The following is a 21,917-nucleotide window of genomic DNA, read 5'->3' on the forward strand; positions in this document are numbered from 1 at the left end:
CAGTATGGCTATTCTTATGTTCTAATCATGGGCATAGTTTGGGGGGGGGGCGAGGGGAGGCAATGCCCCCCCCAAACAGCTTGCCACCTCCTGCATTGCTGATCGCGATTCCGTCTACCCCCTCGCTTCCTCCCTCCCTCCGGCGCTGCAGTCTTCAATCTTTCTGTGCTCCTGGCAGCGTTAGTAATGTATCCACGCTGCCTTCACACTGCCCCAGAAGCCTTTTCTCTGCAGCGTCCCTTGGTCCCACCAATGCGGGAACAGGAAGTTGAAGAGAAGGCTTCTGGAACAGGAGATGGATAGGACTGGGAGAGATGGAGCACAGCAGAGGGAAGAAGCAGGAGATGGATGGGACTGGGAGAGATGGAGCACAGCAGAGGGAAGGAGCAGGAGATGGATGGGACTGGGAGAGATGGAGCACAGCGGAGGGAAGGAGCAGGAGACGGATGGGACTGGGAGGGGTGGTGAGCAGAGGGAAGGAGCAGGAGATGGATGGGAGTGGGAGGGGTGGTGAGCAGGAGATGGATGGGACTGGGAGGGGTGGTGAGCAGAGGGAAGGAGGAGGAGATGGATGGGACTGGGAGGGGTGGTGAGCAGAGGGAAGGAGCAGGAGATGGATGGGACTAGGAGGGGTGGTGAGCAGAGGGAAGGAGCAGGAGACGGATGGGACTGGGAGGGGTGGTGAGCAGAGGGAAGGAGCAGGAGATGGATGGGAGTGGGAGGGGTGGTGAGCAGGAGATGGATGGGATTGGGAGGGGGTGGTGAGCAGAGGGAAGGAGGAGGAGATGGATGGGATTGGGAGGGGGTGGTGAGCAGAGGGAAGGAGCAGGAGATGGATGGGACTGGGAGGGGTGGTGAGCAGAGGGAAGGAGCAGGAGACGGATGGGAGTGGGAGGGGTGGTGAGCAGAGGGAAGGAGCAGGAGATGGATGGGACTGGGAGGGGTGGTGAGCAGAGGGAAGGAGCAGGAGATGGATGGGAGTGGGAGGGGTGGTGAGCAGGAGATGGATGGGACTGGGAGGGGTGGTGAGCAGAGGGAAGGAGCAGGAGATGGATAGGACTGGGAGGGGTGGTGAGCAGAGGGAAGGAGCAGGAGATGGATGGGACTGGGGGTTGGGAGAGGGGAAGAAGCAGGGTATGAAATGAGGGATATGAGAAAAAGGGCAAGAAAAAGGGATGATGTGGGAAAAGGTTGAGACATAATGTGAATGACCTGGAAGACTGGAGGATAAGAGACATTGAAAAGGGATTGGGGTACTGGTGAGGGGTGTAAGAGAAGAGGATAAGTCTCTGAAGGGGGTTGAGTTATGGTAGAAAGGGATTAAAAAGATGGTGAAAGATAAGTTATTGGGCATGGGGTAAAAGGTAACAGGCAGAAGAGTGACCTTGGAGGCAAGGGAAGGAAGGAAGGAAGGAGAGACTTGGATGGAGCTGGGACTGATAGGGTGTTGAGATGCAGTGGAGGGTAGATAAGGGCAAAGGGGGTGAGTACAGAGTATGGGAATGGTGGACTAATGAAGTGGGTGAAAGATGGGGGAGGTATTTAGGAGACTGGGTAAGGGAGAGACAGAGGGGGGAATGGGAGTGCTGGAGAGGGAACGAGAGGGAGATGGTCAAAGCCAGTAGGTAGATGGATACTAAGGACTAAAGAGTGAAAGAAAAGTGTGTGTGTGTGTGTGTGTGGTGGTGGTGGTGGTGGGGGGGGGGGGACGACGTAAAATGAAAGATCAGTGCCAGACAGATACAGAGAAGGACAGGAAGACAAGAGAAGAGCGAAGAAATGGAAAGTCAACCTTCAAAAGAATTTAGGAGAAGACTGATACATGGAAAGTGGAGACTGGGACCAGACCAACTAGAAAAATCGAATGCTCAGACAACAAAGGTAGAAAAGAAAACATTCTTTTTATTTAATGCGTTTTAAGGACTAAGATGTGCCTGCTTTATGAAATGTACATTTTTTTCTATTGTTGTATTTTGCAGAGTACAGGAGAAAATACATTTCTGTTTCTCTTTTACCAGTATTTGCACTGCTTACAGAGTCTGGCTTTCTTGAAGAGATCGATATTTCAGTTTTTGTGGGCATGTTTTTTGTGGTTCCTATTTTGTATCACATGAGGGTCTGTCCATGTTCTGCATATGTGATTGACGTGACGGATTCTGCTAGCATGTAGTGTTTATGTAGGAATGTGTAACAGTTCAGCTTGTTACAGTTTTCCAGTAGCAGGTATTTTGGTGCTCTAGGGTCCAGTGTAAAATTTATAGCACTGTCTTTTCATAGGTGGGTTAAGACTGTTGTGTGTTAAGTTTTCTGTATAGGTTTTGAGTGTCTCTTTGTAGGGTTTTGTGTTATTTCATAAAGTGTATGACCCTATTGTTTTTGATATACTGGCTTCATATTCGGCATTTTAGTCTGGTGCGTGTATGTTTTCGTTGATTTTATTAATAGCCATAATGAATATGTTTGAGATGTATATATGCAAATGAATATGCAAATGTGCCAAGCCACACCCTTTGCCCTCCCAAATGAAACAGTCAAACTACGCCAAAACATCTCATTCTGGGAAAAGAGAACAGACTGGACTGAGAGAAATGCCTACACAGAAGCTAAAGGCTAGCAGAACACCTCACCTAAATTAAACAACAGAACACAAACAAATCCTCACCAGATACAGAACAAGGGACCAGAAAAACTGAACTTGAAACACCAAGAAGCCAGATTCTGCACACAGTGCAATACTGCAGAAACAGAAACCAGAAATACCATTTCCTGTTGTACTAAGCAAAATGCAGAAAGAGAAAGAGAGAGAGAAAATCAAAGACTTCCCATAGAACGAGCAGGAAAAACTATAATCCTGGGGAAAGAGGAAACAGAAATGCATTTCCTCCTGTACTGAACAAAATACAGAAAGCCAGAGAGAGAAAAAACAAAGACTTCCCAGTAAAGAATGAGCAGAAAAAGCTTTATAATCCTGGGGAAAGAGGAGAAATGGGTTCTGGTCAGGGCTCATCTGGAGCAGCATCAGAACCTCAGAGTGTCTTATTCACGCCTGCATTTTGTAATTTCTTGTGTATGATCTTGGAATCTGGATCTGAAATATTGCTACTATTTGGGATTCTGGAATCTTGTTATTGTTTGGAATTCTGGAATGTTGCTGTTATTTCAGATTCTACGTGGAATGTTGCTGTTAATTGAGTTTCTGCCAGGTACTTTTGACCTGGCTTGGCCACTGTTGGAAACAGGATACTGGACTAGATGGACCATTTGTCTGACCCAGTATGGCAACTCTTATGTTCTTATCCTATATAATAAAAAGCACCTCCAAAGTTTTGAAGCTGACTCCGTGAAAGTGAAGCCTTGAAGCATTCGTGCTCCTGCTGTATCCATCTCCTGAAATGACGTCACGTACTTCCATGTTCGTAAAGACCAATCACTGGAAGGGAACGCTGCAGAGTTGCCAGGCAACGGAACACGATGTCACACGCATGAGGGCAGTGTCGTCATCCCTCCCTTCCTCCCTCCCTCCCTCCCTTCCACTTCCAGGCCCCCTACCTCCAAATTTTAAAAGTCAACTTCACTTACGAAGTCGGGTTTATGGCGGCCGGCAGCAGCGGTAACAGGCATGCAGGCTCGACCCTTCTGTCTCTCTCAGCTCTGGTCCCGCCCTCATTTTCTGTTTCCGCAAGGGCGGGACCAGAGCTGAGAGAGACAGAAGGTCGAGCCTGCATGCCCGTTACCGCTGCTGCCGGCTGCCATAAACCCGACTTCGTAAGTGAAGATGACTTTTAAAATTTGGAGGTAGGGGGTCTGGAACTGGAAGGGAGGGAGGGAGGAAGGGAGGAACGATGACACCACCCTCATGCGTGTGACATCATGCTCTGAGGGGAGGGATCCTGGAACTGGGAGGGAGGGAGACCCTGAAACTCGGACGGAGGGAGGGGGACCCTGAAACTCGGAGGGAGGGAGGGGGAACCTGAAACTTGGAGGGAGGGGACGACCCTGCAACTCAGAGGGAGAGAGGGAAGGGACAACCCTGGAACTCGAAGGGAGGGGATGACCCTGGAACTCGGAAGAAGGGACGACCCTGGAACTCAGAGGAAGGGAGGGAGGGAGGGGGATGACCCTGGAACTTGGAGTGAGGGGGGGATGACCCTGGAACTCGGAGGGAGGGAGGGGGGCCCATGGCACACACTCTCATTCTCACGCACACACTCTCATTCTCACACACACACTCTCTCTCTCACAGACACACTTGCACCCAGTCTCACTCTCTCTCTGTCACACACACACACTCGCACATTCACTCTCTCTCTCTCACACAGGCACTCTCACACGCACTCTCTCAAACATACACACTCCAAGGAAGACCTTGCTAGCGCTCGTTTCATTTGTGTCAGAAATGGGCGTTTTTTACTAGTATTCTTATATTTTCCAAACACTGCATGGTTGCTTTTCAAAGAGGTTAAGATCCTAAATCTGTGGAGTCTAAACTGTCCCCCTTGAAAACTTACTAGATAAAATCCCAGATGTACAGCAACACCAGTCCCCATATCTTTAATCTGATCTCTCAAGCTGGTATAGAAGGCGTGAAACCAAACAAGTGTAGTGGTGATTAGATGCAACACCAGTAATTGAGAAGCAAAACCAGTGCAGAGGAGACTTCTACTGTCTCAGCCCAAAATGGCAAAGGCAAATCAAGATCAAGTATGTGTATGTAATAGCTTATAGTATGAGTTTATCTTGTTGGGCTGACTGGATGGACCATAGAGGTCTTTATCTGCCATCATCTACTATGTTACTATGTTCCTACCATTATCCTCAAAGGGAAGTGGACACTTACGGAAGTGGTGGCAAAGTTGACTGATCCAGTTTCCCAGGATAGTGAAAGGGGACACTACTTCCTCTGACCCAGTGTCTCAGCATGGTGTGAGGGAACACTCTTCCCTCTGATCCAGTGTCCCAGGATGGTGAAAGGGGACACTCCTTCCTCTGACCCAGTGTCTTAGCATGGTGTGAGGGAACACTCTTCCCTCTGACCCAGTGTCCCAGGATGGTGAAAGGGGACACTCCTTCCTCTGACCCAGTGTCTTAGCATGGTGTGAGGGAACACTCTTCCCTCTGATCCAGTGTCCCAGGATGGTGAAAGGGGACACTCCTTCCTCTGACCCAGTGTCTTAGCATGGTGTGAGGGAACACTCTTCCCTCTGACCCAGTGTCCCAGGATGGTGAAAGGGGACACTCCTTCCTCTGACCCAGTGTTTTAGCATGGTGTGAGGGAACACTCTTCCCTCTGACCCAGTGTCCCAGGATGGTGAAAGGGGACACTCCTTCCTCTGACCCAGTGTCTTAGCATGGTGTGAGGGAACACTCTTCCCTCTGACCCAGTGTCCCAGGATAGTGAAAGGGGACACTGCTTCCTCTGACCCAGTGTCTCAGCATGGTGTGAGGGAACACTCTTCCCTCTGACCCAGTTGTCCCATTTTAGATACTTAGATGTCAGTATTCAAAAGCAGCTGAACTCTTAAATTCAGTCGCCTGTCTATTTTCAGCTGAACTTAGGCTCCCAAGGAGGGGGGAGAGGGGAGTGCAAGGCTTTGATTGGGGAGTTCAGGCAGACACCGATCAGGCCCATCAGGAAGGATGGAATGGAACAGAGGAGAGAGTATTTGGTTGACCTGTGAAGCCCTTAATGCCAACTGCTGAACTTCTGAAGAGAAAACCTCTTATCTTATATATAGCAAACTTTTCAGCTGAAAACTTAGGCTCCCAAGTTTTCAGCTGAAAATTTTGCTATATCTGCCTATCTCCCCACATGGTAGAGAACCAGAGAGAGAGAGACCACTGGAAGACTAATGGGTCAAAGAGTCTTTATCAATCGTTATCAACTCTGCATCTAGGTCTCATCATGACCTCATGGAGTCAGACCCTCTACAGTGGAGCCAAAAGCATCACAGCTGATAATTTGGAACCGTGGGCTCAACCTATCCTGGTGATAGAAGCATTGCAACACATGAACCCTCCAAGGTCTATCTGAACTTCACCTGCCGTGTCCTCACCTCACCAGACATCACTCGTGTTCTTGGACACCATTGTCCTGTCTCAAAATGCTCCCTGGATACCCCCCCCCCCCTTCAGAGCCCATCCAACCCTGGCTCCTCTGAATGAGAAAATCCATAGAGTGGCTGCTGCTCAGAGCGATGGAGGAGCCGGTTTCCATAGTATTTCAAGAGGCAGCATCCACTTTATCAAGCTTGAAAGTTTGAGTGGCTTCTCCAGAGTCTGCATTGCCAAAAGATGCCCCCTCCACCCCCCCTACCACTTCTGGGTGACACAAAGGGACAGGAATGTGGGGATAGGCCTGCAGCAGGTTGTGTGTGTTGGGGGGTGGGAGAATTGCTGGGTTGTTCTTTGTTCTCGCTCTCATTTAAGTCTGAAAACGCCAGACTCCGCCACTCTCTCCTCTTTGCTGTTTGAATAAGTCGTCTGGGCCTCCTCCTCCCCCCCCCCCCCCCCCACTTTATTTTCTGACCTTTGAATTCTCATGGGCCTCATGCATTGTCTGCATGGTGGCTGCCTTGGGAGCAAGGCAGAAGGAGGGGGGAAGCATTGCATGAAACTCAGCACAAAGAGGCAACACCCAGAGCTACCCAGTTCCAGGAGAGAGAGACTTTTAGGCCAGTCCCAAAGCAGTGTGGGATTTGTAGTCCCTGATATTACCCATTGAAATCAGGGCTGCGGGTCCCAGAATACACCAGGATGGCATGGTCAGAAATCAAGGATTGACCTAAAATCTCCCCCATTAGACAAGGTAATTTGGAAGCGCTGAGGATCTACAGCAATGATAGAGAATCAGGGACTACAGATCCCATAATGCATTGAGCTAGAAATTCAAATCTAGCACTGGCTAAACTTTCTTCCTCCGGGATCTGGGAAGCTTGGCAGCTCTGTTCACCCCTGGCAATGGCAGTGGAGGCCTGTGTGGCATTCTTTCTTTGTCCTAGTGATGGGATGAGACTCACGGAGGGTGAATTTTATGTCCCAATCCCAGAGCTGCCAAGTTGCCCATTCCAGGAGGGAGACTTTTTGGCCAGTCCTGGATTTCTGCCAAACTCATCTTGGTGCATTATGGGACCTGCAGCTCTGACCTCAATTGATAGGATCATGGACTACAAATACTACACTGCTTTGGGATGTAAGTTTAAAACCAGAACTGGCTAAAATGTCTCCCTCCTGGAATGGGTAACTTGACAGCTCTGCAATCCTCAGGATATCCACAATGAATATGCATGAGATCAATTTACATATCAGGGAGACAATGCCTGCAAATCTATTTCATGCATATTTATTATAGGTATCCTGAAAATTTGACTGGCTAGGAGTGTCCCGAGGGCTGGGTTGAGAGTCCCTGTTACCGAGACTCCTGACTGAGGGGAAGTAAGAGAGCTCTCTGTGCTGGTGGTACTGGTGATGAATGGGCTATTAATAATGTTACCAACTGGCTCCAGATTCAGTGACAGGGTTGATCCAGTCCTGAGTTTGAACCCATTCCATGCAAATACTTGTGGTCTTGCTTTCCTTAGGGAAAATCCCTGCATGCAATGAGTTAAACCCTGGCAACCCTAAGAATTAGGGAGTAGTCAGGTTTCTGAGAGCTGGGCACAAGGGATCCCGCTGTGCCAAACATTGGGGCAGGGCTGGCTGAACCATTAGGCAAACCATGTACTTATCTAGAGTGACAGCTTCTGAGGGGCAGTAAAAAGACACTGTGGTACGTTTTACCAGATCGTTCTGTGAAGGGTAGGGTTACCATATGGCTCCAGAAAAAAAGAGGACACATTGATCCAGTTCGGGTTTTACTTCCATTGACAGCATTGGAAGTAAAACCGAGACTGGCTCATTCTGTCCTCCTTTTTCTGGAGCCATATGGTAAACCTAGCGAAGGGCAAATTTGGGGTGAACATGACTCTTGAGTTAAAGTATCAAAGTCTCAATGGAAGGGCCTAAGTACTTCAAAATTAACTGAGGAGGGGGGAGAGGGGAGTGCAAGGCTTTGATTGGGGAGTTCAGACAGACACTGATCAGGTCCATCAGGAAGGATGGAATGGAACAGAGGAGAGAGTATTTGGTTGACCTGTGAAGCCCTTAATACCAGCTCGTCAACTTCCGAAGAGAAAACCTCTTATCTTATAAGAGCCATTGTTGCATAGGCGTCGTTATGGGGTGGCACGTATGGCTTACCACCCCAAACTCATGTTTTTTTTTATGCCAGCGTCTGCCCTGAGGCTTTTCTGTTCGTTAATGCCTCACCCCCCCGCAATCGGCCCGGCCTGCCAGCTCTTGCTGTGAACCGAGGAAGCAGTGGGATCCGCGGCATCTCTCCTCACAGTCCCGCCTTCTTCCCCATTTGAATTTCCTGTTCAACAGAGCGGCAGGCGCCGTGGAGCGCGTTGCTTCCTCTGTTCGCTGCAAGAGCTGGCAGGCCGGGCTGACCTCAGAGGGGAAGGTGCTAAACAGCAGAAAAGCCTCGGGGATGCCATGGAACACACTGCTTACCGGGGCGGACTCATCATTTGGGCAACCGGGCAGTGCCCAAGGGCCCAGAAGCTCTAGGGGGCCCTGAGGCTCTGCCCGGATGCCTGGTACACACTACAGCCCACCCCGGTCCTACTCTGGAAGGCGCACTGCTGGTGATCTAGTGCAGGGGAGAACATGTTTTTCCTGCCCGCCCGCTGTGCTGCCACTATTCCCCCCCCCCCCCCCCCCCCCCCCCCCCCCCGGCCTGGCACCACTATATTTTACAAATGGCAGCTGAGACTCCTTGGGGAAGTCTCACGATACTGCGGGAAGTCTAGGTCGCCATTTTGAAAACACGGTGGCGCTGGCAGGCAGGGGAGTAGTGACAGTGCAGCGGGCAGGAAAGAACATGTCCCCCGCAGAGGCCACCAGGACCCCTCAGGTAGGACCAGGACAGTGGGGGCATCAGCTGCAGCAATGGGGGGTCTGGGCAGCAGCCGAGCGGGGGGCCCAGACCACCCTCAGTCCACCCCAGCTGCTTACTGCTGCTCCGTGCAAGCCTGGCTGTCTGCAGGTGAAAAGGTACAAATAGAGAAGGGGGACAGATGATGGAATGTAAAATAAGGGAGAGAGAGATGGGGAACTGAGGAAGGGAATATCAAAAACAGAGACGAGGGAGGAACGGAGGAGAAGAACAAGGAAGGAGGCTGGTGTGTATGTGAAGAAGGAGGTCAGGGGAGGGAAGTGTGAAGTTCATATCACAGAGTAGGATAAAGAGAAACAAAAGTTAAAAACATACACACACACACACACACGTTGGCGTGTGGGTGGGGGGGCAGAGACTGGGATTGGATTTGGGGAGAGCAAAAAAATACAAAACATGGATTTGGTAATTGGGGGAGAAGCAGGGACTCAGACTGGATGGGAAAGTGGGGCTCAAAGATAGAGTTGGGGGACAGAACAAGGAATTTGGGCATAAGAGAGGACCTTGAAGGCTGAGGGAATTTGGGTAGACAATGGAGGCTTGGCAATTGGATAGGTATGAGTGGGGGGGGGGGTTGTCAGATGATGGGGGTATAAGTGAGGGTGTGAGAGAAGAGGGATGAAGGATGGGAAGGAGCTGAGATGCATCGTGAAAGACCTGGAGGTCTGGGGAGATGCTGCAGGAGGAAAAATTCATCTCTAAAGGGGGCGAGAGAGGGTGAAAATGGGGCAGGGTTGCTGGCGAAAGAGGGATAATGAGAGGGCTTGAGACTAGAGAGCAAATAATTGACAGGGAAGGAGTTGGGACTGATGGGGAGATGAAAGGGAGATGAGGGTTGAGGAGCTTAGTGTAGAGAGTGAAAATGAAGGCCTAGGATAGGAAGTGGGTGCAGTATAGAGGAGATAAGGGACAGAGAGAGATGGGAGAGGACAGGAGCTCTGCTGAAGAGCCGAGAGTGAGAGATGGAAAACTGATAGGTGAGTGAAAAATAAAAAGGAGGCTAGAAAGCAAGAAAATGAGTGGTAAAATAGAGAGGCAGAGAAGAGAAAATGGAGAACAGGATGAAAAGTCAATGGCAGAGGCATATAGAGGTGGAATGGAAAGGAGACCCTGGAAAAGAACATAGAAGACTGCTAACAAGAACAATGGAAAACAGCGACTAATCCAGTTGGAGAAATAAAGATGACAAGACAACAAAGGTAAACACAAAAAACAATATTTTCCATGTTTAGGGCCTGATCTCTTGTCAGTTTTTGATATGCTGCAAAGTACAGGAGGAAATGCATTTGAGTTTTTCTTTTTCCTGCACTGCACTTCTCTGTCTAGCGTTTTGGGGAGTTTCTGTTTCAGGTTTTGTCTGCATGTTTGTTTCGACTTTCTGACGCCTTATTCTGTATTAGGTGCGGATATATCCACCTCCTGCAAGTGTGACTGAGGTGAAGGATTAAGCTAGTGTGTAGTTCCTGGGATCTCTAGTAAATTGTCATCTATCCCTCTGGGCAAATTTTTGCACTGACTTTGACAGGACTGAGCCTCAGTCCTAAGCCAGGGGTATGTGGAGTCTGATCTTAGCCTCTCACACTTCCTGCTAATGTTTGCCGTAAAACTCGCATTGCGCCAAAGAGAGCTTCCCTCTGGCGTTTTAAAGACGGACCGTGTAAGGCAGCCTATCCAGGAGGTGTGTTGAATGTTCTAGGGCCTACTGCAATATTGGCAGCATCGCCCTTTTTCACACTCAGAGTAGCTGCCATTTCAATTGTGGGAGCTAGTGCTATTTTGGAAGGGCAGGGGTTCCACGTGTCGTTTTGTGTTACTGTGCAAGTGCTTCCGTTGGAAGGCAAGGGGATCTTTTATGTAGGAATGCTGGCATTTTTAGCACACATTAAAAATAGGAATACATTGGCGTCGTTAGTGTTTAGCGTGCATGCCTATTTTTAACACGTGCTAAAAACGCCGGCCAGACCCCCTGAGTTTGTTCCCAAGATGACGCTACAGTTGTGTGCTGAATTATAAAGGTAATCATCCTAGCTTGATTGTTGGGAATGTGGAGTGTGTAACAGAAGTGAGAGCGTCGGCTTTATGCTGAGATTCTGGACTAGATGCATCAACAAAACGTAAAACAACCGAAAACGTAAAAGTCATTACCGTTTTAGAAAAAACGAAGGATGCACTAAAAAAAAAAGACGCACATGTTCGGCGCGGTATTCAAACGTCGGATGCATTAAAGTATCGTTAATCTGGTGTAATCTCAGCCAGCGGTATAGGAAATGCATGCGCACAATCGCCAAACCTATGACTTGCCCGAAGACGCCGTGCCGCTCACCCCCGTTTCTCATCAATCAACTGATATCGGAGAGTGCAGTTGAAAGCGTGCATCACAAAAATAGCCTTCCATTTTGGCCATTGTTCACACCCAAATAATAAAAACATCTTTTCTGGCAGTGATTCACAGTCAGCTAAGAGATCTGGAAGTCTCTGAGCCAATCACAGCGTGTTTAGCTCAGCTAAACGCGCTGTGATTGGCTCAGAGACTTCCAGGTTTCTCAGCTGAGTGAAGCACCGACAAAAAGGAAGTTTTTATTATTTGGGTGTGAATAATGGCCAAAATGGAAGGCTATTTTTGTGATGCACGCTTTCAACTGCACTCTCCAATATCAGCTGATTGAAAACCCGGCCAAAATGGAAGGCTATTTTTCTGATGGATGATTTCAACTGCACTCTCCGATATCAGCTGATTGAAAAACGGGGAGGTGAGTGGCATGGCGTCTTCGGGCGGCCTATATGACATATGTTTTTGACAATTTTTCGATCTAGCGCAGACCCAATGAGAGGTACAACCTCTCATTAAATTTTCCGGCGATTTCCACCGTTAAGGCAATCGGAAAAGGTTAGTGCATCTCATTACAATAGGATTTCTGCACAATTTGCTCATCTGCATTCCATTTTCATTAGCTGCTACCCAGTGGTGTACCAAGGGGGGGGGGGCGGTGGGGCGGTGCCGCGGCGCGTGCCTGTCAGCTGAGTTCGCTAACTTCGCTGCAGCTCCCTCTGCCCTGGAACAGGTTACTTCCTGTTCTGGCCGGGGCAGAGGGAGCTGCAGCGAAGTTAGCGAACTCAGCTGACAGGCGCGCGCCGCGGCACCCCCCTCAGTGGCGTGCACCGGGGGGGGTGTCATTTCGCCGGGGGGGGGGCGCTGCACCTGGGGGGGGGGGGCGCATCGGCGATCCGCCCCGGGTGTCATGCAGGCTAGGATCGCCACTGCTGCTACCGCTGTCCATCGGAAAGTGGCCTTTAGTGCGTGCCATGGTTAAAAACTTGTTCGTTAAAGGGTCATTTAGTTTAGTGCATCAGTCCCATCCTCTATAGTCGCCAGACTTCCCTCCCACATGGAAGAATTCATTGAATGGTGCTATCAAATACTTGTTTTATTGGATGGCTGAAACTGGCCTTTGAGACTTCTTATAGACAATTTGAAGGTGGGGAAGGGGGGGGGGGGGTGTGATGGCCAGAAATGTCATTTTGACTTGCCTTCCCTGTATCCCCAAAATAGTTTTGTCTGGTGACTCCAGCGCATTCCTGGCTATCAAAGGGAATGGTTTTCCCGAACTTAACCAACAGCTGAGGAAACATTCAGAACTGGTTGTGTGGGTTTTCTCCTGGGTGGCTTAGAGCAGCAGGAACACAAAATGAACAGGAACGTGGAAGTTTTTCTTGCAAATCATATTTGCTCAACGCTCCCCCCCACCTCATGACTCCGATTTATTTTCAGTGAAGCTGCACATTCAGCCCCTGCGTGTGCGAGGCAGGGATAGGAATGACCTTCCTTTTTCTTCAGTCCCCCTCTTCTTCACCCTGCCCTTCTAGGAGGGAAAGGAAGGTGGAGATTTCTCCCCCCCCCCCCTTCCTCCTAAAAAATGCAAAAGGAGTATAGAAGAGTTCTGAAAATGGCAGCTTTGAATTGGTAACTCTTGGCTAGTGTGCTGTTCTGAGAACCACAAGGCTCTCTGGGCTGGCTGTGGGCCAGGCTCTGCCTCTGACACTGAGTCCAACCCTCCCCACCAGGCTTTTTAGACTCCAGTCTGCTCCTGCGCCCCGAATCGGAAGGATCTCACAGACCTCAGTCCAGCTCTTTCCTCCTGGTGCCTGGTAAGTGCAAAGAAACTTTGCCTGCTTTCATTCCTCTTGCAAAGTACAAGAGGGCTTCTGCTGTCATTGTAAGAGAGGAAGAGGAATGTCAGCTGTTAAGGGGGATTACAGGGAGGGGGCTGGGTAAAGATATTCTTATAAGGGAGGTGTCCTTATAACAAGGATTATTTCCATAAGGTGCTCTTATAACAAGGAGTGTGCTAGGTGTGATGCATTTAGATTTTAGCAAAGCCTTTCAGGGTTCAAGGTTGTCTTTATTTGATGAAACCCTCGGTATGGGTCCTAAAGTGACTGACTGGGTTAGAAACTGGTTGAGTAGAAGGCAACAGAGGGTAGTGGTAAATGGAGCTCATTCTCAGGAAAAGGATGGTACCAGTGGTGTGCCGCAAGGTTCGGTTCTTTTTAACATTTTTGTAAGCGATATTGCTGAAGGGCTGTCTGGTAAGGTTTGCCTCTTTGCAGATAATACCAAAGTTTGCAATAGGGTAGACATCCGTGATGGTGTGGATAACATGAGGAAGGACTTAGCAAAGCTAGAGGAATAGTCTGGAATTTGGCAGCTTAGATTTAATGCTAAAAAAATGCAGGGTCATGCATTTGGGCTGCAAAAGCCGAGGGAATGGTAAAGTAGGGGGTGAAGAATTTTTGTGCATGAAAGAAGAGCGGGACTTGGGTGTGATGTTTTCATGGTGGCCAAACAGGTAGAAAAGGTGACAGCGCAAGCTAGAAGCGTGCTTGGGTGCATAGGGAGAAGAATGGCCAGTAGGAAAAAGGAGGTGATGATGTCCCTGTATAAGACTCTGGTTAGACCTATTGTGTACAATTCTGGAGATGCACCTTCAAAAAGATATAAACAGGATGGAGTTGGTCCAGAGGCAGCTACTAAAATGGTCAGTGGTCTTCGTCATAAAGTGTATGGGGACAGACTTAAAGATCTCAATATGTATACTCTGGAAGAAAGGCAGGAGAGGGGAGATATGATAGAGACATTTAAATATCCCTGTTATATAAATACACAGGAGGCAAGTCTCTTTCAGTTGGAAGGAGGGTCTGGAACGAGGGGTCATAGGATGAAGGTGAAAGGGATAGACTCAGAAGTAACTTCTTCATGGAAAGGATGGTGAATTCGTGGATTGGCTTCCTGGTGGAAGTGGTGGAGACGAAAACAGTATCTGAATTCAAGATAGCTTGAGACAAGTACATAGGATCTCTAAGGGAGTGATAGGGAAAATAGATGACACGGATGGGAAGACTGGATAGACCATATGGAGGCGTATTTTCAAAGCACTTAGCCTTACAAAGTTCCATAGGTTTCATGGTCTTTTTCTGCCTAAAATTTTCTGCGTTTGTATGGATTATTTCCACAGGGGGGGAGTGTATGTGTAAGGATGTTCTTATAAAGTGGAGTGTTCTTATAACAGGGATTATTTCCATGAGGTGGGGGGGGGGGGGTAAGAATGTTCTTATATGGTAGTGTTCTTAGGGATGAACTCGGGGGCTGTGAAAAGATGATCTGTTAAGGGGGTGGGGGTCTTGCATTTCTAGACTTGAATGCGATCTATTCCTTCCTTTCTCTGAATAGTAGAGATGGTTTATCTCGGTCTTTACAAACTGATGAAACTCTTCAAAGCTTTCAGGCTGATAGAGGAACCTGGCCAGAGGACCAACCACCGTTCCTTGAAATGTGTCATTGGTGGAAATGCACAGTATAACCAGACTTAGACCTGGAGGAGGGAAGAATGTTGCACCATCATCAAATGGCAAAGAGATCTCCTAGTTTTTATTGAAAAGAAGGAAATTCTGGCTACAGATGTGCTATAACCCCTGCAGGCCATTCTGATATGGGATAAATAACTTTTGCCTATTAATCTCTTTTCTTAAGGGTGAGACTCGATTATGCACGTTTGAATTTAAAAATGCATCCATTTTTAATATTACCATAAGTGACCTCCATCATGAGATGCCCCATGTTGCAGTCGCTGGGTCTGTCCCACCCACATCTTCCCCCCCACTCCATGACTTCATTCTTCACATGTGAGTTAAACTACAACGTAACTAAGTCACGTAATCAATCTCATTCCTTCCTAAAATTTCCACACAATTTGCAGACCAGCTGCATAAGTGGGTAATATTTTCTTGAAAGCAGTCACGTTGACCCATTACATTGGCTCATTAGATCATCACCATGACATGTATTACGGAGATGTGCTATGGATTGATGGACGTGTTGGTGATCTGAAAACACCAGTGATCATCGTGCGTTCTCTTATGGTTTCTTGTCCCACTCCCTATAATCTAATTCCAGAAATAGGGAAATGAAGACCTGGAGAAGACCTCAGGATTCACCTAGAATGACAGCTAGATATGGCTGGAGAGGGCTCAGAAGGAAGGAAGTCACCTAGAACCACAGCAAGAACTAGAAACAACCTCAGGTCATCTAGAAACATAGACGAATGAGGCTGAAAAGGTAGGGCTGGAAGGGGCCTCAAAAGATCATCTGGAACCACAGAAAGATAGGCCTGCTGGGATCTCAGAAATCATCTAGAACTACAGAAAGGTAGGGATGAAAGGGTCCTCAAAAGATAATCTGGAACCACAAAAAAGTAGGGCTGGAAGGGACCTATCTAGAACCTAAGGCTGAAAAGGACATCAGAAGATGATCTAGAATCAGAATATGATAGTCCCGGGAGAGAGAACTCCGGAGGTCATCTGGTCCACTCTCCTGTGCATCACCCAGAACTAACGTGCATTGAATCTGCTCTTATAAAGCTCCAAAGATGGGAATCCCGCGGACCCTAAGGGCCAACGTTGTAGTACTGAACCACCATAACGGTCAGAATGAAAGCCCATCTAGCATCTGACCCTGCGGCTAGAGATGATTTTGGAATATTATTGGTAAAGGACTACACGAGGCTGAGATTTTGGAAGCAGTGCTTAGTTTAAGCTTCCCCTCCCCTCCCTTTCCTCTGCCAACGCTCTGTCGTCACTGGTTGCTGATTATTGTTGCATTATTGCTTTGCTTAAAATTGGTATCTGGGTTATCAAATTTAAATAAATATGACTCTAATCGGAGCTGCTTCAAAAGGAAATATGGCTCTATCTCATATCCTGTCACCTGCTGTATAAGATCGGTCCCATCCCTCATGTCTCTTCGTTCAAGTAGATCTCTGAATGCCAGGTGGGCATCCTCTGAGTGCTCCCTGATGTCTCGTGACTTGATTCCCACAGAGGCCTAGAAGTTTCCTGCTCTTCTTTTCAAACTCTTGTGTAAAGTTTGACTTTTTGTCTAAGCTGCCAATTCACCAGGATGGAGAGAGCCACAATGTACCTCGCTGGAGCCTCGTTGGCTCATCGATGGTTATGATATCATGAATGGCATCATATTCATACGTTGCAAGAACCAATCAGATCCCCCCCTTCCTTACGAGGTAATTTGTGGTGCTGCTATGAACACAGATGTTCCTGGGGCTTGCAACCCAGCATTGTAACTAGGGCTGTTCCAGCAGTGTGGAGAGGTACAAACGTTGTTCCCAGCCCACTGTCTTGGGTGGTGACAAAGTGGGAAGGGCAGGGGGTGCAAGCGGGTGAGTCACACAGGGTGAACTGTAGCTTGGAACAGTCTAAAAAATAATGATTTAGCAGCCCAATTTCATGCTGACAGAGGCAGGGATATTGTAATCTGACTTGGCATGTACAGGGTCCTAGAGGGCAGAAACTCCTTTTACTCTGAAATCCTGCTGGCCCTTTCATCTTGTCTCTCTGAGCATTTTAATCTCAGATTCTTTGGAAGCCATTTCCAGAATCGTTCTGGAGCTGAATCCAGAGCTGGGGAAACAATCTTTCAAGCGAGAAAGTTGAAACCAACCAGGCGGAAACAGGAAAAGAGAAGAGCCAAGTCTGTCTTCCCACCACTAGCCTTGGGAACCGGTGGAGGAGCTTGTCGGCTGGATTATTGCTGCCCCCCCCCCTCCAACATGGAAACCATTCTGGTATCCAAGCAGGGTGTCCAGAGAAGGCTGACACATTGATTTATTCTGATGGTACGTGCTGGTTTCCAAGAGGATCCGAGTGTAAAGGTCTCCTCTCTGGCTAGGTTCAGGATTTATTTATTGCATGTGAGGGGGCTGCTGGTGGGAGGCTGGAGAAAGTGAACGGACTGGGAGGGAGAGAGAAAGACTTTGCATGCAGGGCAAGACTGGAAAAGGAGAATCAAATGCATTGACCCCCTGAGCTGTGCAAAATCTCTTCCCCTCTCTCTTGGTCTCTTCTTCTGTCTGTCTGTCTGTCTGTCTGTCTCTCTTCTCTCTCTCTCTCTCTTGTTCTGCAAAAGCCTTTCAGATGTCCACCATTGAGCAGAACTGAGCTTGGAATTCTGGTGACATTTTAAATCCCCCACACGAACCTCCATCTCTGTCTGCCAGCAGGTTCCTGATTATAAGCCCAGAAGATGCCCTCCTGCCCTACATGTCTCCATGCACTACTGGGGTTGTATTATTTTTTTTTGGGGTGGGGGGCAGTTGCAGGGTTTCCTCTCAGAGTCTGATTCATGAAGGACTTTTCCTGTAGACACACAGAGGAGAGCCTTCCTGCATCACAGGCAGCCCTCAAGAATGTCAGACATTCCCTTCTTCCCTCCCCTCACCTATCCACACCCATCCTGTTAGAATATCAACGATATGCTTTGATGTCCCCATGCATACCTCCTACCCACCCCCATCCTCCCACCCTGTCAGACTGTCATAGTAATGCTTGAATGTTTTCACTTATATACACTGTCAGCTAGCACATTTGCTTATTTCCGATCTGACGAAGAAGGGTGACCTTCGAAAGCTAATCAAGAAATGTATTAAGGTGTGTCCAATAAAAAAGGTATCATCTTATTTTCTTTTCCATGTTTTATTTTGTTTGATTTCTATTGATAACCTTCTTCCCTTGAAACAGCAGAATTTTCCAGGATCACAGTGATCCAGAAAAGTAGTACTGCAAAAAAATAGATAGCAAAACCTCCCCTTTTTTTTTCAAAATAATTTTAACATTTTTTTAAAAGAAAAAAAGTCTTATCTGTTGTAACTTGCTTCTAATTTTATTTTCTTTTTTTGCATTTTATATTTCACATTGTAAAGTTGCTGAGGTGGTCTGGTCATTTCATAGCTGCTAAATCCAATTACAATAAATGTGAAACTTTGGATAAGGCATAAGAGCAGAGCAGAAAGGGACAGAGGCCTGAAAGTGGTCTGATTGATGCTTCTGAGTTGGGTGGGGAGACCCCACTTTGCCCCAGTCCAAATCCGCTTCAGATCTGCTAATATCTGAGTTGAATGTATTCGGGTGAACAGAACTGCCTTTGAAGTATTGGTGGTGGCAGAAACTTCTGCAAACCAAAGTATGTTCTCTTGTATTTTCTTTTTTGGGGGGGAGGGCAGGGCCAGTATTAGATAGTAGGGAGGGGGGCCCCAAAGCTTGCTTGCAGGCTGTCCCTCTTTCAACTTCAGGCACATTTAGTGCTCCCTCTGACATGAGGGCCCAGGGCAATTGCCCCGGTTGCCCACCCTTAACGCTGGCCGTGAGATAGGGGGTATAATTATGACTTATTAACATCTTGTTCTTTTCTGATTTGCAGGTATCGCATCCCACCGTCCTTAGCTCCAATTCAAATGCTCTGCATCAAGATTCATTACAATTGAACGTCTGCAGACCCATCCCTGACCTGAGGAGCTGCCCTGCCACCTGCTGGCAAGTTCTGGTACAGCAACTGCAAACACAGGCCTATCACTCCCTTCCCAACAGAAGCCCGGAAGAATACAAATTGAAAATAAATCTCTGCAGGAAAGCAAGAAATAAACTATTGTTTTGTGATAGTGGAGAAAAGGGAAGCGGGGTGGAGACCTTTAGAAGAAACATTGGAACCTCAGGACAGCACCAACCTCCACCTCCCCCCCCATTAAACGTTCGAGAACACAGTGAGAACACAGTGTGCCTGGAGGTCTCACCCTCTCCACCACGCACCCCCTTCCCTGGCAACATGTAGCTGTATGCAGAAGCTAAGAGGCTGACTTGGGAGGTGAATCATGGAATTCATCACGGGGGCAGCCCCGCCGAACCGGCTTGTGCGCATCTTCCGAGAATACCACAACAATGAGATTATCTCACTCCACTACAACTATACAGGGAAGCTGGCCACCAGCCGGTACAAAGGGGGCTTGAAGGCTGATGCTGTGGTCTTCCTCGTCATCTGCATTTTCATCGTCCTAGAGAACTTGATCGTACTCTTGGCCATCTGGCAGAACAAGAAGTTCCACTCGCCCATGTACTACTTGTTGGGGAACCTGACCTTGTCCGACCTTCTCGCCGGCATAGCATACACAGTCAACATCATCATGTCTGGGGCCAACACGCTGAGGCTGACACCGGTGATGTGGTTCATTCGAGAAGGGGGAGTCTTTGTCACCCTGGCGGCTTCCGTCTTAAGCCTCTTGGCCATTGCTATTGAGAGACACATTACCATGGTGCGCATGAAGCTCTACCACAAGGACAAGAAGGGTAGGATGTTCTTGCTCATAAGTGCCAGTTGGGTGGCTTCGGTCTTCTTGGGCATCTTGCCTATCCTAGGCTGGAACTGCATCCAGAATCTTCCAGAATGTTCCACCATCCTGCCTCTCTACTCCAAGAACTACATACTCTTCTGTATCACTGTCTTCCTAGCCATCCTGGTCTCCATCGTGGCACTCTACATCCGCATCTACCGCCTTGTCAAGCTCAACAGTCAACGGCTGGGCACCCTACGCAAGGGTGCCCTGAAGAAGTCCCAGAAATACCTGGCCCTGCTGAAGACTGTCACCATCGTGGTGGGCACTTTCATTGCCTGCTGGCTACCCCTCTTTTTCCTGCTTCTCTTTGACATTTCCTGTGAGGTGCAGACCTGCTCCATCCTCCTCAAGGCTGACTATTTCTTGGGCTTGGCCATGATCAACTCATTACTCAACCCTATCATCTATACTCTGACCAGCAAGGACATGCGGAGAGCCATTCTGAAGCTCTTGTGCTGCTGGTGCTTGGCCTCCGAGGATGGACAGGGCAAGCGCTTAGGAATTTTGGAGTGCAGTACCACGAAATCGGAGAAGTCCTCTCACAAGCACGAGGGCTTGGAAACCACTGTGTCCACTGGAAACGCCAACCCCACGCCGATCAAAACCCTGATGCCTAAAGTCTCTGACTGTTGAGTCTCAATGGGACATCCCTGCCTTTGCTGATTTCTCCCTGTGTGTTGAGATGAGATTCCCGATGAAGCATAGCATAGGTGGAAACCAGAAGCTGCTTCTCTGTGAACTTCCTCAAAGCACTTCAGTAACATGCTGGGGATGTGCGTCTTCTAGCCATTTTTGGAACATGGGGCTAGCCATGTGGGCAGCCTCATTAATAAACTTAAGAGCAAACATTAAATGCATGATGAACTTGAGAACATAACTCTGCCGTGTCAAAAGAGAAATCATGAGGAGAGCACAGCTTTCTTGATCAGCCCCTTGTGGTAGGATTTCTTGGAAGTGAGGCTGAAGGTTGGCTGCTGGGTTTGGTTAGAAAGAAAGTCACATCACTTCTGGGTCTTTGCTACAGACTCAGCTCTGCTAGTCCCATTTATCACTAGAAAGGTGATGTCCGAAACACAGACAGAATTAGACCAAGCCAGTGCCTAATGCCCTGAAGCTCTCTGAGCGACAACAGTCAGTTTTCCAGGGGAGGGGGGGGGGGTCCCAGAAAATGTCACTGCTCGCCTCACACCAAAATTGTGAGGGAGACCTCAGAGCCTCCAAGGGTTCCAGTTCCCGCAGAGAATCTATTTTGGCAATGTTCTTTTAGTTTGTGGTTTACGACCCCTGCTCCACTCCCCCGCTTTGCATTCTGTTTTCCTTAGTACGCATTATACACGAATGAAGCAGGGACTACAGGGGATGCTGTGCATCGGGGTGTAAGTTCAAAGGCCAGAAGGGGACTCTGGAGAAACCTGAGTTATTCAGCAACTCCACACACTGAAGCTAGATGTTCCTGGCCTGGTGGCCAGCTGGGAAAACACACCTGCACTAGCCACCAAGACATGAAGGAAGTACCCCAGGAAACCATAGCTATACCACCCAACTGAGTTACCCTGGGAAACCTCTGTGTGTGAGCGCACACGTGTGAGACTATGTATGTAGGTGTACACACATGTGCATGTATATATATATATGTATGTGTCTGTATGTGTGTTTGTGTCTGTGTGTATTTCTTTGTGTCTGAGTGTATTTGTTTGTCTATGCATTTCTCCTTGTTTGTATGTATGCGTGTGTGCATGTACACACACACCATTGATGGAAGCATTATCATTGGGATGATGATGAAGGTGAGGTGGGGATTCAGGCCCTGGCTTTACTTCCTCACTTTCATGCCTGAATCTTTGTAATTTAGCCCATCTCTTTGAAATGTAAATAATGTGACTTTGTTAAATTAAGTGCCTTTTCTGTGACAGATTTTTTTTATAGCAGATTTTTAAAATAAAACGAAGACTTGTTTCTTGTGTTGCTTTATTTGGAGGGGGGAGGGGAGGGAACAGGAAAATGCTGTCTCCTCTTAACTAGCGATGCTTAGTGCCCTCCTCACTCCGGGTCCACTGACCAGGCTGCTCCAGTCCTGCTTTTCTCCCAGGGCATGCTTGGAGGCGAAACTCTAATTTCTTAGTGGACATGACTAGCAACCTGTGAACTATGTCCCCTAGCTGCTGTGTGGGGAACACAGGAGGACCCAG

The 21,917-nt window shown here is 48.2% G+C and overlaps 1 protein-coding gene across 1 annotated transcript; it reads left to right on the forward strand.

Moving 5' to 3' along the window:
• The first annotated feature begins 13,037 nt into the window (after positions 1 to 13,037).
• Positions 13,038 to 21,671, forward strand: S1PR5 (sphingosine-1-phosphate receptor 5). The gene is made up of 2 exons (XM_030197057.1): positions 13,038 to 13,141; positions 18,762 to 21,671. Exon 2 carries the CDS (start codon positions 19,210 to 19,212, stop codon positions 20,359 to 20,361), a length of 1,152 nt encoding a protein of 383 aa, XP_030052917.1. The 5' UTR covers positions 13,038 to 13,141; positions 18,762 to 19,209; the 3' UTR covers positions 20,362 to 21,671.
• The last annotated feature ends 246 nt before the right edge of the window (positions 21,672 to 21,917 follow it).

This window comes from Microcaecilia unicolor, chromosome 3 (assembly GCF_901765095.1).
Source record: "Microcaecilia unicolor chromosome 3, aMicUni1.1, whole genome shotgun sequence".
NCBI lineage: Eukaryota > Metazoa > Chordata > Amphibia > Gymnophiona > Siphonopidae > Microcaecilia > Microcaecilia unicolor.

Coding starts and splice junctions, on each gene's coding strand:
- S1PR5 (XM_030197057.1), top strand. CDS start 19,210: ATGGAATTCATCACGGGGGCAGCCCCGCCGAACCGGCTTGTGCGCATC.